Source organism: Pristiophorus japonicus, chromosome 10 (assembly GCF_044704955.1).
Source record: "Pristiophorus japonicus isolate sPriJap1 chromosome 10, sPriJap1.hap1, whole genome shotgun sequence".
Classification (NCBI taxonomy): Eukaryota; Metazoa; Chordata; class Chondrichthyes; family Pristiophoridae; genus Pristiophorus; species Pristiophorus japonicus.
In genome coordinates, this window is record NC_091986.1 from 115,763,535 (window position 1) to 115,778,560 (window position 15,026).

General features: G+C 47.7%; 1 protein-coding gene across 1 annotated transcript in view; it reads right to left on the minus strand.

Moving 5' to 3' along the window:
• LOC139275067 (coiled-coil domain-containing protein 81-like) overlaps window positions 1-15,026 on the minus strand; it is a 214,617-nt gene that overhangs the window by 77,593 nt on the left and 121,998 nt on the right. The window contains exon 9 of the mRNA XM_070892012.1: window positions 12,689-12,835. Within this exon, the coding sequence (XP_070748113.1) occupies window positions 12,689-12,835 (147 nt within the window). The remainder of the gene's footprint in view (window positions 1-12,688; window positions 12,836-15,026) is intronic.

Genomic DNA, 15,026 nt, shown 5'->3' on the forward strand with positions numbered 1-15,026 from the left:
GCTGGCGGGAGGAAAGACGTTCACGAAGCTGGATCTGACTTCAGCCTACATGACGCAGGAACTGGAAGAATCATCAAAAGCCCTCACCTGCATCAACACGCACAAAGGTCTTTTTGTTTATAACAAATGCCCGTTTGGAATCTGATCAGCGGCAGCGATATTCCAGAGAAACATGGAAAGTTTACTGAAGTCAGTCCCTCACACCGTGGTCTTCCAGGACGACATCTTGGTCACAGGTCGGAACACAGTCGAGCATCTGCAGAACCTGGAGGAGGTTCTTGGTCGACTCAGCCGCGTGGGGCTCAGGTTAAAATGCTTGAAGTGCATTTTCCTGGTGCCTGAAATGGAGTTCCTGGGAAGGAGGACTGCGGCGGACGGCATCAAGCCCACCAACACAAAGACAGAGGCCATCGAGAACACACCGAGGCCAAAGAACGTGATGGAGCTGTGGTCATTTCTGGGACTCTTGAACTACTTTGGTAACTTCTTACCGGGTCTCAGCACCCTGCTCGAACCACTAAATGTCTTACTACGAAAAGGGGGCGAATGGGTTTTGGGCAAAAGCCAAGAAAATGTCATTGTAAAAGCGAAAAAATTGTTATGCTCAAACAAATTGCTTGTGTTGTATGATCCATGTAAGCGTTTGATACTAGCATGTGATGCGTTGTCATATGGCGTCGGGTGTGTATTGCAACAAGCTAATGATTTTGGGAAATTGCAACCGGTTGCTTATGCATCCAGGAGTCTGTCTAAGGCTGAGAGAGCCTACAGCATGATTGAAAAAGAAGCGTTAACGTGTGTCTATGAGGTAAAGAAAATGTATCAATACCTATTTGGGTTAAAATTTGAATTGGAAACTGACCATAAGCCACTTATATCCCTGTTTTCCGAGAGTAAAGGGATAAGTATCAACGCATCAGCCCGCATCCAGAAATGGGTGCTCACGTTGTCCGCATACAACTACACCATCCGCCACAAGTCAGTCACAGAAAACTGCGCTGATGCTCTTAGGTTGCCATTGCCCACCACGGGGGTGGAAATGGCGCAGCCCACAGATCTAGCCATGGCTATGGAAGCATTTGAGTGTGAGCAATCACGCGTCACTACCTGGCAGATCAAAACCTGGACAAGCCAGGATCCCTTATTATCTCTAGTCAAAAGCTGTGTGCTTCACGGGAGCTGGTCCAGTGTCCAAGTGGAAATGCAGGAAGAGATAAAGCCGTTCCAGTGGCGCAAAGATGAAATGTCTATACAGGCAGACTGACTTCTGTGGGGTAATCGTGTAGTGGTTCCCAGGAAGGGCAGAGACACCTTCATCAATGACCTCCACAATACCCACCCAGGCATCATAATGTGAAAGCGATAGCCAGATCCCACGTGTGGTGGCCCAGTATCGATGCGGACAGAGTGCTGCATTCACAGATGTAATACATGCTCGCAGTTAAGCAATGCACCCAGGGAGGCGCCGCTATGTTTATTGTCTTGGCCCTCCAAACCGTGGTCTAGGGTACACGTCGACTATGCAGGCCCGTTCTTGGGTAAAATGTTCCTTGTGATTGTAGACGCGTACTCCAAGTGGATTGAATGTGAGATAATATCGGCTAGCATGTCTGCTGCCACCACTGAAAGCCTGCGGGCCATGTTTGCCACACACGACTTACCCGACGTCCTGGTGAGCGACAACAGGCCATGTTTTACCAGTGCTGAGTTCAAAGAATTCATGACCCGGAACGTGATCAAACATGTCACATCTGCCCCGTTTAAACCAGCGTCCAATGGTCAGGCAGAGAGAGCAGTGCAAACCATCAAGCAAGGCTTGAAGAGGGTAACTGAAGGCTCACTGCAGACTCGCCTAACCTGAGTCCTGCTTAGTTACCACACGAGACCACATTCACTCACTGGGATCCCACCTGCTGAACTGCTCATGAAAAGAGCACTTAAGACAAGGCTCTTGTTAGTTCACCCTGATTTACATGAACAGGTAGAGAGCAGGCGGCTTCAACAAAGTGCATACCATGATAGCGCAAATGTGTCACGCGAGATTGAAATCAACGCTCCTGTATTTGTATTAAATTATGGACAAGGTCCCAAGTGGCTTCCTGGTACTGTCGTGGCCAAAGAGGGGAGCAGGGTGTTTCGGGTCAAACTTTCAAATGGACTCATTCACCGGAAACACTTGGATCAAATCAAACTCAGAATCATGGACTATCCTGAGCAACCCACCTTGGACTCTACCTTTTTTGATCCCCCAACACACACCAGTGGCAACCGGCACCACGGTTGACCACGAAGCAGAATCCATCATCCACAGCAGCCCAGCAGGGCCCAACACACCCGGCAGCCCAGCCAGGTCAGCTGCACAGCAGCCCAGCGAGGGCCCAACAAATGATTCAACAATACCAGCTTTCACATCGAGACGATCAACCAGGGCAAGAAGGGTCCCAGATCGACTCACATTGTAAATAGTTACACTATTGACTTTGGGGGGGAATGTTGTTATATATGTGGACTTGTATTTACTCTGTACATCCACCAGAGGACTCATTCCCTGGAGTCCCAAGGGATTCCATAATCCCTTGGGAGCACAGGTATTTAAGAAGGCTTCACAGGTTGGAGAGGCCCTCTGGAGACCTGCAATAAAAGACCAAGGTCACACTTTACTTTGATCTCACTGTGTTCAGTCTGACTCTTTCTTCATACACAACAGCGGGAGAGAAGGATCAAGGCAGCCGACCTCAAGGACAGAGGCAAGGTGGCGTCCCTGCTGCAGCGAGGTGCAGCGTCGCTGAAAGAAAAAGATGGCTGCGGTCATATCACAAGGTACAACGCTGATGGACCAACATGTGGTGTCTAACAAAGGATTTGATTGGGATAAAGCCAGCAGGGTTCTCTTAAAGGAAACCTGCAACCAAGTGAACTTAAAGAGACATTGTATGCATGGCAATCAATGTAACGAACCAATTAAGATTATGAACAAAATGTTATTGCGAGATGTCGGTACCAGTCCGAATGTAAATAACAAAATGTTGTTGCGAGATGTCGGGAATAGAGTATCCCCAAAAGTAGCAAGCAAGCGAATTCGGGAGGGTAAAGGCGCTGATCCTGATGCCCTGCCCCAGGTGTCCCCACAAGTTAAAGGCCAGTGACCTCAGGAGGGTGAAGGCACTGATCCTGATACAGGCACCCAATGGCACTATTCGCCACGGACCTGGAAACGAAAATGGCACCAATACGTGCAGTCGGTCGCCGTTGCCCACCATCCGGGTGGAGATGGTGCAGCCCCCAGACCCAGTCACTACCTCGGCCATGTCCGGGAGCGAAAGGTCAGAACCAATGAGTTCCCCAAACGGGACTTGGAACAGCCAGGTTCCCAACATCGTTAGAGAGCAGGCAGAAGATTCTAAAGCCCTCAAAGGAGGACAGGGAGACCACACACATCTGTGGCTCTGCCCACCACTAGGCAACGGCAAAGGCCCTGAGTCCTGGCTAGGTGAGCGAACCAAGCCCACCCCGCTAGCAGAGGGAGCAGTGCCGCTATCAGACGACTAGGTCCCCATCCGGTTGCTCTTGAACCTGCATGCTCGCATACCTGTACTGCTACCTCAGTACTTACCATGACTGAATCATGAATGCAATCTACCCAATCCTGTCGCATGGCCGCAAAACGTAATGAATGTAAGTCACTGAACCAAGGTGTCATGATACAAACTGTAACTTCGTTTCTTTCTCCTTGCACTTTGTCTGATCCTGCATGTTAATGTAATGGGCCTGCTGCATGATCTCACTGTGTGGGGGGAACTGGATGTATGTAGCCATGGACACACACATGGATCACGCCCAGAACCCACTGGAACCTCCACTGCATCATCGAACCATCCAAACTGGTAACCACGACCCAACGCTGTGGCAATTGGACTTGGGGGTTAACAGAGAGAGAGCCAAGCCAAAGCACAACCAAGGTGCAAGGGCTATTGGTACTTAAGTCTGGGGAGAGCTAAGCCAGAGCACATAGTGCAAAGGTAATCGGCACTGTTATATATGTAAACTTGTATTTACTCTGTACAGCCACCAGAGGGCTCATCCCCTGGAGTCCCAAGGGAACTCATAATCCCTTGGGAACACAGGTATTTAAGGAGGCTTCACAGGTTGGAGAGGCACTCTGGACACCCGCAATAAAAGACTACGGTCACACTTTACCTTGAGCTCACAGTGTTCAGTCTAACTCTTTCTCCATACACAACAACGAGATACAAGATAGCGAACCCAAAGATGCAGAGAATAGTGGGCATCCTGGAGAAATTCTCGGAGGGAAATGATTGTGAAATTTTTGTGGAACGACTCAACCAACACTTCGTGGCCAACGAGCTAGATGTGGAAGAGAGCACTGCCAAACGAAGGGCGATCTTCCTCACCATCTGTGGGGCACCAACGTATGGCCTCATGAAGAATCTGCTCACTCCAGCGAAATCCACGGTGAAATCGTACGACAATTTGTGCACACTGATCCGAGAGCATTTGAACCCGAGGAAGGCAATCTGATGGCGAGGTATCAGTTCTACACCTACAAAAGGTCTGAAGATCAGGAAGTGGTGAGTTATGTCGCCGAGCTAAGAGCCTTGCAGGATATTGCGAATTTGAAGGACATTTGGAGCACATGCTCAGAGACTTTTTCGTACTTGGCATTGGCCACGAAACCATACTTCGCAAACTTTTCACTGTAGATACCCCAACATGAGTAAGGCCATAACGATAGCCCAGGCATTCATTGCCACCAGTGACAATATGAAGCAAATCTCTCAGCACACAAGTGCTGCTACAAGTACTGTGAACAAAATGATGTTGTTTTTGAATCGTAACGTACACGGCAGTTCACACATGCCTGCAGCTACACATCTGCAGATGTCTCAGAGTCCAACATCAAGGGTGGTGGATGCAAAACCATTAACACCTTGTTGGCGCTGCAGGGATGATCGTCGTTTCCATTTATGCCAATTCAAAGAGTACGTTTGCAAGTGCTGTGGAACAATAGGACACCTCCAACGAGTGTGCAGGCGAGCTGAAAAGCCTGTTAAACCTGCAAATCACCATGTTGCAAAGGAGGACAGATCCATGGAGGATCACTACAAACCAGAATCTCAACTTGAGGAGGCAGAGGTACATGGGGTGCACACATTCACCACGAATTGTCCTCCGATAATGCTGAACTAAATGTTGAACGAAATGGACTCCCGGTGTCAATGGAGCTGGATATGGGTGCATGCCAGTCCACCATGGGCAAAAAGACTTTCGAAAGATTGTGGTGCAACAAGGCCTCAAGGCCAGTCTTAACTCCAGTTCGCACAAAACTAAGAACTTACACGAAAGATCTGATTCCTGTAATCTATGATGGAGCGGTGCACAAGCTACCACTCTGGGTGGTACCGGGCGATGGTACCACACTGCTCGTTAGGAGCTGGCTGGGAAAGATATGCTGGAACTGGGACGACGTCCGAGCACTATCGCCTGCTGACGCCACTTCATGTGCCCAAGTCTTAAACAAATTTCCTTCGCTGTTCGAACCAGGCATCGGGAAATTCCAAGGGGCAAAAGTGCAGATCTACCTAATTCCGGAGGCGCGACCCATCCATCACAAGACGAGAGCAGTACCGTATATAATGAGAGAAAGGGTAGAGATAAGCTAGACCGGCTCCAACAAGAGGGCATCATTTCACCGATAGAGTTGAGCGAATGGGCCAGTCCTATTGTCCCAGTCCTCAAGGGAGACGGCACCGTCAGAATCTGTGGTGATTACAAAGTAACTATCAATCGTTTCTCCCTGCATGACCAATACCCGCTACCAAAAGCTGATGACCTCTTTGCAACGCTGGCGGGAGCAAAGACAGTCACGAAGCTGGATCGTGACGCAGGAACTGGAGGAAGCATTGAAGGCCCTCACCTGCATCAATATGCACAAAGTTCTTTTTTTTTATAACAGATGCCCGTTTGGAATCCGATCAGCAGTGGCGATATTCCAGAGAAACATGGAAAGCTTACTGAAGTCAGTCCCGCACACCGTGGTCTTCCAGGACAACATCTTGGTCACAGTTCGGAACACAGTCGAGCATCTGCAGAACCTGGAGGAGGTTCTTAGTCGACTCAACCGTGTGGGGCTCAGGTTAAAACACTCAAAGTGTTTTCCTGGCGCTTGAATTGGAGTTCCTGGGAAGGAGGACTGTGGCGGACGGCATCAGGCCCACCAATGCGAAGATGGAGGCAAACGAGAATGCAACGAGGCCACAGAACATGACAGATCTGCAGTCATTTCTGGGACTCCTGAACTACTTTGGTAACTTCTTATCGGGTCTCAGCACATTGTTAGAACCACTGCATGTCTTACTACGAAAACGGGATGAATGGGTTTGGGGCAAAAGCCAAGAAAATGCCTTTGTAAAAGCGAGAAAATTGTTATGCTCAAACAAATTGCTTGTGTTGTATAATCCATGTAAGCGTTTGGTACTAGCATGTGATGCGTCATCATATGGCGTCGGGTGTGTATTGCAACAAGCTAATGATTTCGGGAAACTGCAACTGGTTGCTTATGCATCCAAGAGTCTGTCTAAGGCTGATAGAGCCTACAGCATGATTGAGAAAGAAGCGTTAGCTTGTGTCTATGTGGTAAAGAAAATGCATCAATACCTGTTTGAGCTAAAATTCGAATTGGAAACTGACCATAAGCCACATATATCCCTGTTTTCCGAGAGTAAGGGGATAAATACCAACGTATCAGCCCGCATCCAGAGATGGGAGCTCACGTTGTCCGCATACAACTACGCCATCCGCCACAGGCCAGGCACAGAAAACTGCGCTGATACTCTCAGTAGGCTGCCATTGTCCACCATGAGGGTGGAAATGATGCAGCCCGCAGATCTAGCCATGGTTATGAAAGCATTTGAGAGTGAGCAATCACGCGTCACTGCCCAGCAGATCAAAACCCGGTCAAGCTAGGACCCCTTATTATCTCTAGTCAAAAGCTGTGTGCTTCACGGGAGCTGGTCCAGTGTCCCAGTGGAAATGCAGGAAGAGATAAAGCCGTTCCAGCGGCGCAAAGATGAAATGTCTGTACAAGCAGAATGCCTTGGGAGCAATCGAGTAATTGTCCCAAGAAGGGCAGGGACACCTTCATTAATGACCTCCACAGTACTCACCCAGGCATCGTAATGATGAAAGCGATAGCCAGATCCCACGTGTGGTGGCCCGGTATTGATGCGGACTTCGAGTCCTGCGTTCACAGATGTAATACGTGCTCGCAGTTAAGCAATGTACCCAGGGAGGTGCTGCAAAGTTTATGGTCTTGGCCCTCCAAACTGTGGTCTAGGGTACATGTCGACTATGGTTAAATGTTCCTTGTGGTTGTAGACGCGTGCTCCAAGTGGATTGAATGTGAGAAAAAGTCGGCTAGCATGTCCGCTGCCAGTACTGAAAGCCTGCGGGCCATGTTTGCCACTCACGGCTTACCCGATGTCCTGGTGAGCGACAACGGGCCATGTTTTACCAGTGCTGAATTCAAAGAATTCATGACCCGGAACGTGATCAAACATGTCACATCTGCCCTGTTTAAACCAGCGTCCAATGGTCAGGCAGTGAGAGCAGTGCAAACCATCAAGCAAGGCTTGAAGAGGGTAACTGAGGGCTCACTGCAGACTCGGCTATCCCGAGTCCTGCTCAGCTACCGCACGAGACCACACTCACGCACTGGGATCCCACCTGCTGAACTGCTCATGAAAAGAGCACTTAAGACAAGGCTCTCATTAGTTCACCCTGATCTACATGAACAGGTAGAGAGCAGGCGGCTTCAACAAAGTGCATACCATGATAGCGCAAATGTGTCACGCGAGATTGGAATCAATGATCCTGTATTTGTATTAAATTATGGACAAGGTCCCAAGTGGCTTCCCGGCACTGTCGTGGCCAAAGAGGGGAGCAGGTTGTTTCGGGTCAAACTTTCAAATGGACTCATTCACCGGAAACACTTGGACCAAATCAAACTCAGATTCATGGACTATCCTGAGCAACCCACCTTGGACCCTACCTTTTTTGATCCCCCAACATACACACCAGTGGCAACCGGCACCACGGTTGACCACGAAGCAGAATCCATCATCCACAGCAGCCCAGTGGGGCCCAACACACCAGACAGCCCAGCCAGGCCAGCTGCACAGCAGCCCAGCAAGGGCCCAACAAATGATTCAACAACATCAGCTTTCACACCATGATGATCAACCAGGGCAAGAAGGGCCCCAGATCGACTCACATTGTAAATAGTTACACTATTGACTTTGGTCGGTGTTCGTGGGGGCAGTGTTGTTATATATGTAAACTTGTAATTACTCTGTACAGCCACCAGAGGGCTCATCTCCTCGAGTTGCAAGGGATCCCATAATCCCTTGGGTGCACAGGTATTTAAGGAGGCTTTACAGGTTGGAGAAGCACTCTGGAGACCTGCAATAAAAGACTAGTTACACTTTACCTTGAGCTCACAGTGTTCAGTCTGACTCTTTCTCCATGCACAACAGGCACAAAGGACTTGGGGGAGAGTGATGTTATATATGCAGCCTATAGATATACTCTCTGTGTAGTCACTGTATAGTTGCATAAGATGGAGACTTGCTACCTGATGTACTATCAATAAGGTTTACACTGTGTATATACAATGCTGGCACCACTAGAGGATGCAACTGGTGGAGACCAGGGTTTACTGCCCGTGGCAGAGGCTGTCCACGCAAGGGCACTGCGGTGGGTGACCTGAGGGTCACCTGCATAGGTGTGCAGGGCCCAGTATAAAAGGCTGCCCGCTATGCTTGTGCCTCACTCTGGATTTACAAATAAAGAACCAATGTCACTACAATTTGAGTACAACATTGCCTCGTGGAGTCATTCATAACTGCATTACAGACATATCAGAAAGGGTGGGTGGGACAGGTTTGCCGCATGCTCTTTCCGCTGCCTGCGCTTGATTTCTGCATGCTCTCGGCGATGAGACTCGAGGTGCTCAGCGCCCTCATGGATGCACTTCCTCCAATTAGGGCGGTGTTTGGCCAGGGACTCCCAGGTGTCAATGGGGATGTTGCACTTTATCGGGGAGGCTTTGAGGGTGTCCTTGTAATGTTTCCTCTGCTCATCTTTGGCTTGTTTGCCGTGAAGAAGTTCTAAGAAGAGCGCTTGCTTTGGGAGTCTCATGTTTGGCATGCGAACTATGTGGCCTGCCCAGAAGAGGTGATCAAGTGTGGTCAGTGCTTCAATGCTGAGGATGTTGGCCTGGTCGAGGACGCTAGTGTTTGTGCCTCTGTCCTCCCAGGGGATTTGTAGGATCTTGTGGAGACATCTTTAGTGGTATTTCTCCAGTGACTTGAGGTATCTACTGTACATGGTCCATTTTTCTGGGCCATACAGAAGGGCAGGTATTACTACAGCCTTGTAGACCATGAGCTTGGTGGCAGATTTGAGGGCCTGGTCTTCAAACATTCTTTTCCTCAGGCAGCCGAAGACTGCACTGGCGCACTGGAGACAGTGTTGAACGGTGTAGTCAACGTCTGCTCTTGCTGATAAGAGGCTCCCAAGGTATGGAAACTGGACCACGTTGTCCAGGACATTTAGAAAAGCATAATTCAATCAAGCAGAGTCAACATGGTTTATGAAAGGGAAATTTACTGGAGTTCTTTGAGGATGTAATGAGCAGAGTGGATAAGGGGGAACCAGTGGATGTGATGTATTTGGATTTCCAGAAGGCATTCAATAAGGTGCCACATAAAAGGTTACTGCATAAGATAAAAGTTCCCAGAGTTGGGGGTAATATATTAACATGGTTGGAGGATTGGCTAACTAACAGAAAACTGAGAGTCGGGATAAATGGGTCATTTTCTGGTTGGCAAACAGTAACTAGTGGGGTGCCGCAGGGATCGGTGCTGGGCCTCAACTATTTACAATCTATATTAATGACTTGGATGAAGGGACCGAGTGTAATGTAGCCATGTTTGCTTATGATACAAAGATGGGTGGGAGAGCAAATTGTGAGGAGGACACAAGAAATCTGCAAAGGGATATAGGCAGGCTAAGCGAATGCGCAAAAAATTGGCAGATGGAGTATAATGTGGGAAAATGTGAGTTTATCCACTTTGGCAGAAAAAATAGAAAAGCAAATTATAATTTAAATGGAGAAAAATTGCAAAGTGCTGCAGTACAGAGGGACCTGGGGGTGGGGTCCTTGTGCATGAAACACAAAAGTTGAGTATGCAGGTACAGCAAGTAATCAGGAAGGCAAATGGAATGTTGGCCTTTATTGCAAAGAGAATAGAGTATAAAAGCAGAGAAGTCCTGCTATAACTGTACAGGGTATTGGTGAGGCCACACCTAGAGTACTGCGTACAGTTTTGGTCTCCGTATTTAAGGAAGGATATACTTGCATTGGAGGCTGTTCAGAGAAGGTTCACTAGGTTGATTCCGGAGATGAGGGGGTTGACTTAAGATAGGTTGAATAGGTTGGGCCTATACTCATTGGAGTTCAGAAGAATGAGTGGTGATCTTATCGAAATATATGATAATGAGGGGGCTCAACAAGGTGGGTGCAGAGAGGATATTTCCACTCATAGGGGAAACTAAAACTAGGGTGCATAGTCTCAGAATAGGGGGCCACCCATTTAAAACTGAAATGAGAAGGAATTTTTTCTCTCAGAGGATTGTAAATCTGTGGAATTATCTGCCCCAGAGAGCTCTGGAGACTGAGTCATTGAATATATTTAAGATGGAGATAGACAGATTTTAGAGCGATAAGGGAATAAAGGGTTATGGGGAGCGGGCAGGGAAGTGGAGCTGAGTTCATGATCAGATCAGCCATGATCTTATTAAATGGCGGAGCAGGCTCCAAGGGCCAAATGGCCTACTCTTGCTCCTATTTCTTATGTTCTTATGTTCTAAATAATGCAGTGTAATTTAATATAACTCTTTCTGGTGAAAGAAAAACATTGTGTAACACTTGAGAATATACAATGTCATTCGTTAAGGATTTTTAAAGATATTCATAAACTATGGTAATTCTTTCTTTGGCATTCTTTCTTAAAAAGAAGGGTGAAATTTTTAACAGCAGCAAGGGCGTAAAACTGCCAGTAACGGATGAGTTGCCTATTATACACCGCGCCCAATCTTCCTTTCCCTTGAAGTTTTACACCCCTGCTGAAGTTGAAATTTCTACCCTAAGTTTCTATGAACTAAGGCTTTATTGGTCAAGTTTCAATCGGTACAGGTGAAAAAAACACCCAACATCTCAATGTCCATCTTAACATTCTCTGTCTCAGCCATCACTGACCTGCCCTGCCTAAGTCCAGCAAAAACATTTTTTTTTAAACTTTCGTCGGGAATTGGGCATCACTGACAAGGTTGAAATTTATTGCTCATCCCTAGTTACTCTTGAGAAGGTGGTGGTAGGCCAGCTTCTTGAGCTGCTGCAGTCGAAATGGTGATGGTTCTCCCACAATGAAGTTAGGTAGGGAGTTTCAGGACTTGACCCAGTGACAATGAAGGAACAGTGATATATGTCCAAATCAGGATGGTGTGTATTGAGAGTGCAATTTTCACATTCTTTAGCACAGTGGCAACTCTGTAATAATTGTATTTAATCTGCACCCAAGCATTACAACCCTATGTTCATCATACTGTACTGCATGATAGCACCAGTTAAGCCACATATAAAGAAAATCTAAATACAGCTCACATCTGTACAGTATCTGAGACCTTCTCAGGTGCTATGCCGAGAGGAAATGAATGTAAGAAATATCATCATCATACAGGCGGTCCCTTGAAATGAGGATGACTTGCTTCCACGCCAAAAAAGGATGAGTTCACAGTTGTTTCAATGAACGACCCGAACTATATCCTGAAGGGTAGAAGATGCCCGTGTGTGGATTTTTTTAACGTGTGGTGGCCGTTGCATACCAGCCACCACACGGGCTTGACAGAGATAGGTCTTGGTCCAGTGGCAAGGATTACCCAAGACGACTGGAGACCAGCTCTGCTGCATGGACCTAGTGCGCACACATATATCGCAGTGTGGGCTGACCTGTGCTGCCCCTGGGTCTCTGGGCTCGAACTCACACCTCCCCTCGGCCCGATCACATCTCTCACTGCTCCTTCGCCCTGGCTTCGCCGCTCCTGCTGTATCTGCCCACGCTCCAATCACTGACCTGGACCTTGATGACGTCACTCTTCGCTGCCGTTACCCTCCTGCACCAGATTGCGCGGCTCCCTGGAGTAGTATGCCTCCACGCTGCTCCCTTTATGGCCCCGCCCTGCAGCTGCTGTTTTCACGCCTGAATGAATAACCTGAAAGCTAAATGGCTATTTATTTTAAACTTATGCAATGTCCATTTTACAGCTGGATTGACCTTTAATTTCCTGTTCTACTGATTACTGTTGCACTTTTGACAGTGGGATAATATTTGTAATTAGACAAAAGGAAAGGGACTGACTTTTATCATAACTACATAAACCATATAGTACACACATACAATATTCCAAATAATATAGCCTTAGTTATCTTATAGAAAGCCCTTGTCAAATGACTTACTTACCACTAAAATAATGAATCACCACAAGTGTGCAGGTTGCATACTTTAATAAAATTCTGCACTTAACCATTTGTTCATAATGTGTTATGTACCTGCTGCTGGAGGATGAATTCCTGGTCTTTCATTTGTTGATATTGCTGCAGTCTTTGTTCGTCCTCCTCTTCTTTTCTTCTCCTGTTCTCCGTAAGATAAATAGGGAAATTCTTCAGAGCTCGTTGCATGCAAAGGTAGCACAGCTCCTGCAACACCATACAGCAGAAAATAAATTCAGTTCACTCTCCTGTCTAAGGCACATTCCAATAGCCTGCAAATACACACTTGGGGGGCTGAAATTGCCCCTTATTTTAAGGCTCGTTACCGTGGTAATGGGGCGGGAGGGATTTTCCAACCTGGGGCAGGCGGATGGTGTGACCCATCCAGAATTTCCACCTGGCCGGCGGAAACAAGTTTCCACCGTGGCCCGTGTTTCCACCCCGCCCGACGCTCCAATCTGTTGTCGGCCACGCGCCAACCCCTTACCAACCGGCGGCAACCCCTTTTCCGTCCCACGGGGGAAACTGCGCCACAGGAGCGCAACCGTCACCAGTCGGTGCCCCCGACAGCTTCGCGCAGTGGGAAGCTACCAGTGGCTGGGCGGCGCACCCACCCTTAAAGGGGAGGGTGCACCACCGCAACCGCCATTTTGTTTTAATTGTCGGCCGACTCTGTCGTCGACCCGACAATGGCAGCCGTTGGTTCGGCTGGGCCGCCAACAGGCTGCCTGGCACCTCCTCTGGGCCGATGCCCTCCCTGGTAGCCCAGTGGGAGCCAAGGAGGCCTCGCTAGGCCTCGCAGTGTCCTTCCCCTTTAAGCGAAGGGGAGGGACGTTGCTAAGCGTCAGCGTGACTCGACACGACAGCGTCGTGCTGACGTGCTCAGCGCAGCCCTGATGACACCACTTGCCTTCCACCCCGCTCCCGACTCTCTTCCGCCCCTCTCTCTCTCCCAATACCGCCCCGTTCATTTTTGTATACAAAAGGACCGAAGTTCCCTCCAACCTCTGCCCCATCTGTCCTGGTGGTAATTCATAATTTAATTTGAATTTTACGCCCCAAACGGGTGGACGCAATTTTGGCCCATTGATATTCTTAGTGCACAGTTTGGAAGATTATTTTATGTTTAACAATACAAATTTCTGCTTCAACCCCAATGTATCTATTTCATAATATTTTTATGTTCTAGTCCTTACAGTTACTGCCACAGCTTGCTAAAGGCAACATGAAACGCACAATAATATATCGAAGAAAGGAACTATGCCTAATAAGTTTCATCTTATATGAGCTATCATTTGAACCTGTTATATTGGGGAAGATTTTGTACTCAGCTGCACTAGTTGCACAGGCGCGGGTATGAGGATCAGAAAATCGGGCAAAAGGTTGTGTCTTACACAAATTCCTTCTGCCTGTGTTTTTTTAGCCTGGTGCATTTTGTGCACCTTTGTCCAGACCAGTTTCATTGTGGCCTTGAGGATGCTCCTGTGACTTCTGGGAAACGGTTTGCTCATTTCTTGTCCTCACTTTGTCTACTAGTACCTCCAGGGAGGCATCTGAAAAGTAGGTAGCAACCTTTCGACTCATCTGTCTTGCCAAAAAGTCTTTCAGAGTTGTACAAGCAAAAATGCATGCAGGGGATATAACTTTGTGTTATAAGATGCATCTCTGCTTTAAGTAGGCCTCGAGAGTTGCACTGGATATTGCACGCGTCACGTGGGAGAGCTGCCTAATTTGCCAGAAGATTGGGAGGGCAGCTCGACAGTCATATTAAAATAAGGCCCAGGAGTTAAAATGGTGCAGGTCTTATGGCAAAAACATCATTGGAGTTTGCTGCCTACCCGGAGTTAAAATTGGCACTGAAGAGTTGGGGACAATTAAAGAGATGTATCACAATTGAGTAGCAAAACTTGGAAAGATTTTAGAATACCTAAAGAGGCATCTCAGCTCATTAAAAACCTTTGCCACAGCTGAAGGGGCAGAAAAACTATTGAATCATAGAATTATAGAAACTTACGGCACAGAACAAGGGCATTTGGCCCATTGTGTCTGTACCTGCTGAAAAAGAGTGATCCAGCCTAATCCCACTTTCCAGCTCTTGGTCCGTAGGTTATGGAATTTCAAGTGCATATCCAAGCACTTTTTAAATGCATTGAAGATTTCTGCCACTACCACCCTTTCAGGCAGTGAGTTCCAGACTCCCACCACCCTGTGGGTGAGAAATGTTCTCCTCAACACCCCTCTAATCCTTCCACCAATTACTTTAAATCTATGCCTCCTGGTTATTGAACTCTCTGCAAAGGGAAATAGGTCCTTCCTACCCAATCTATCTAGGCCTTCCTAATTTTATACACCAATTAGCCTCCCCTCAGCCTCCTCTGTTCTAAAGATAACAACCCCA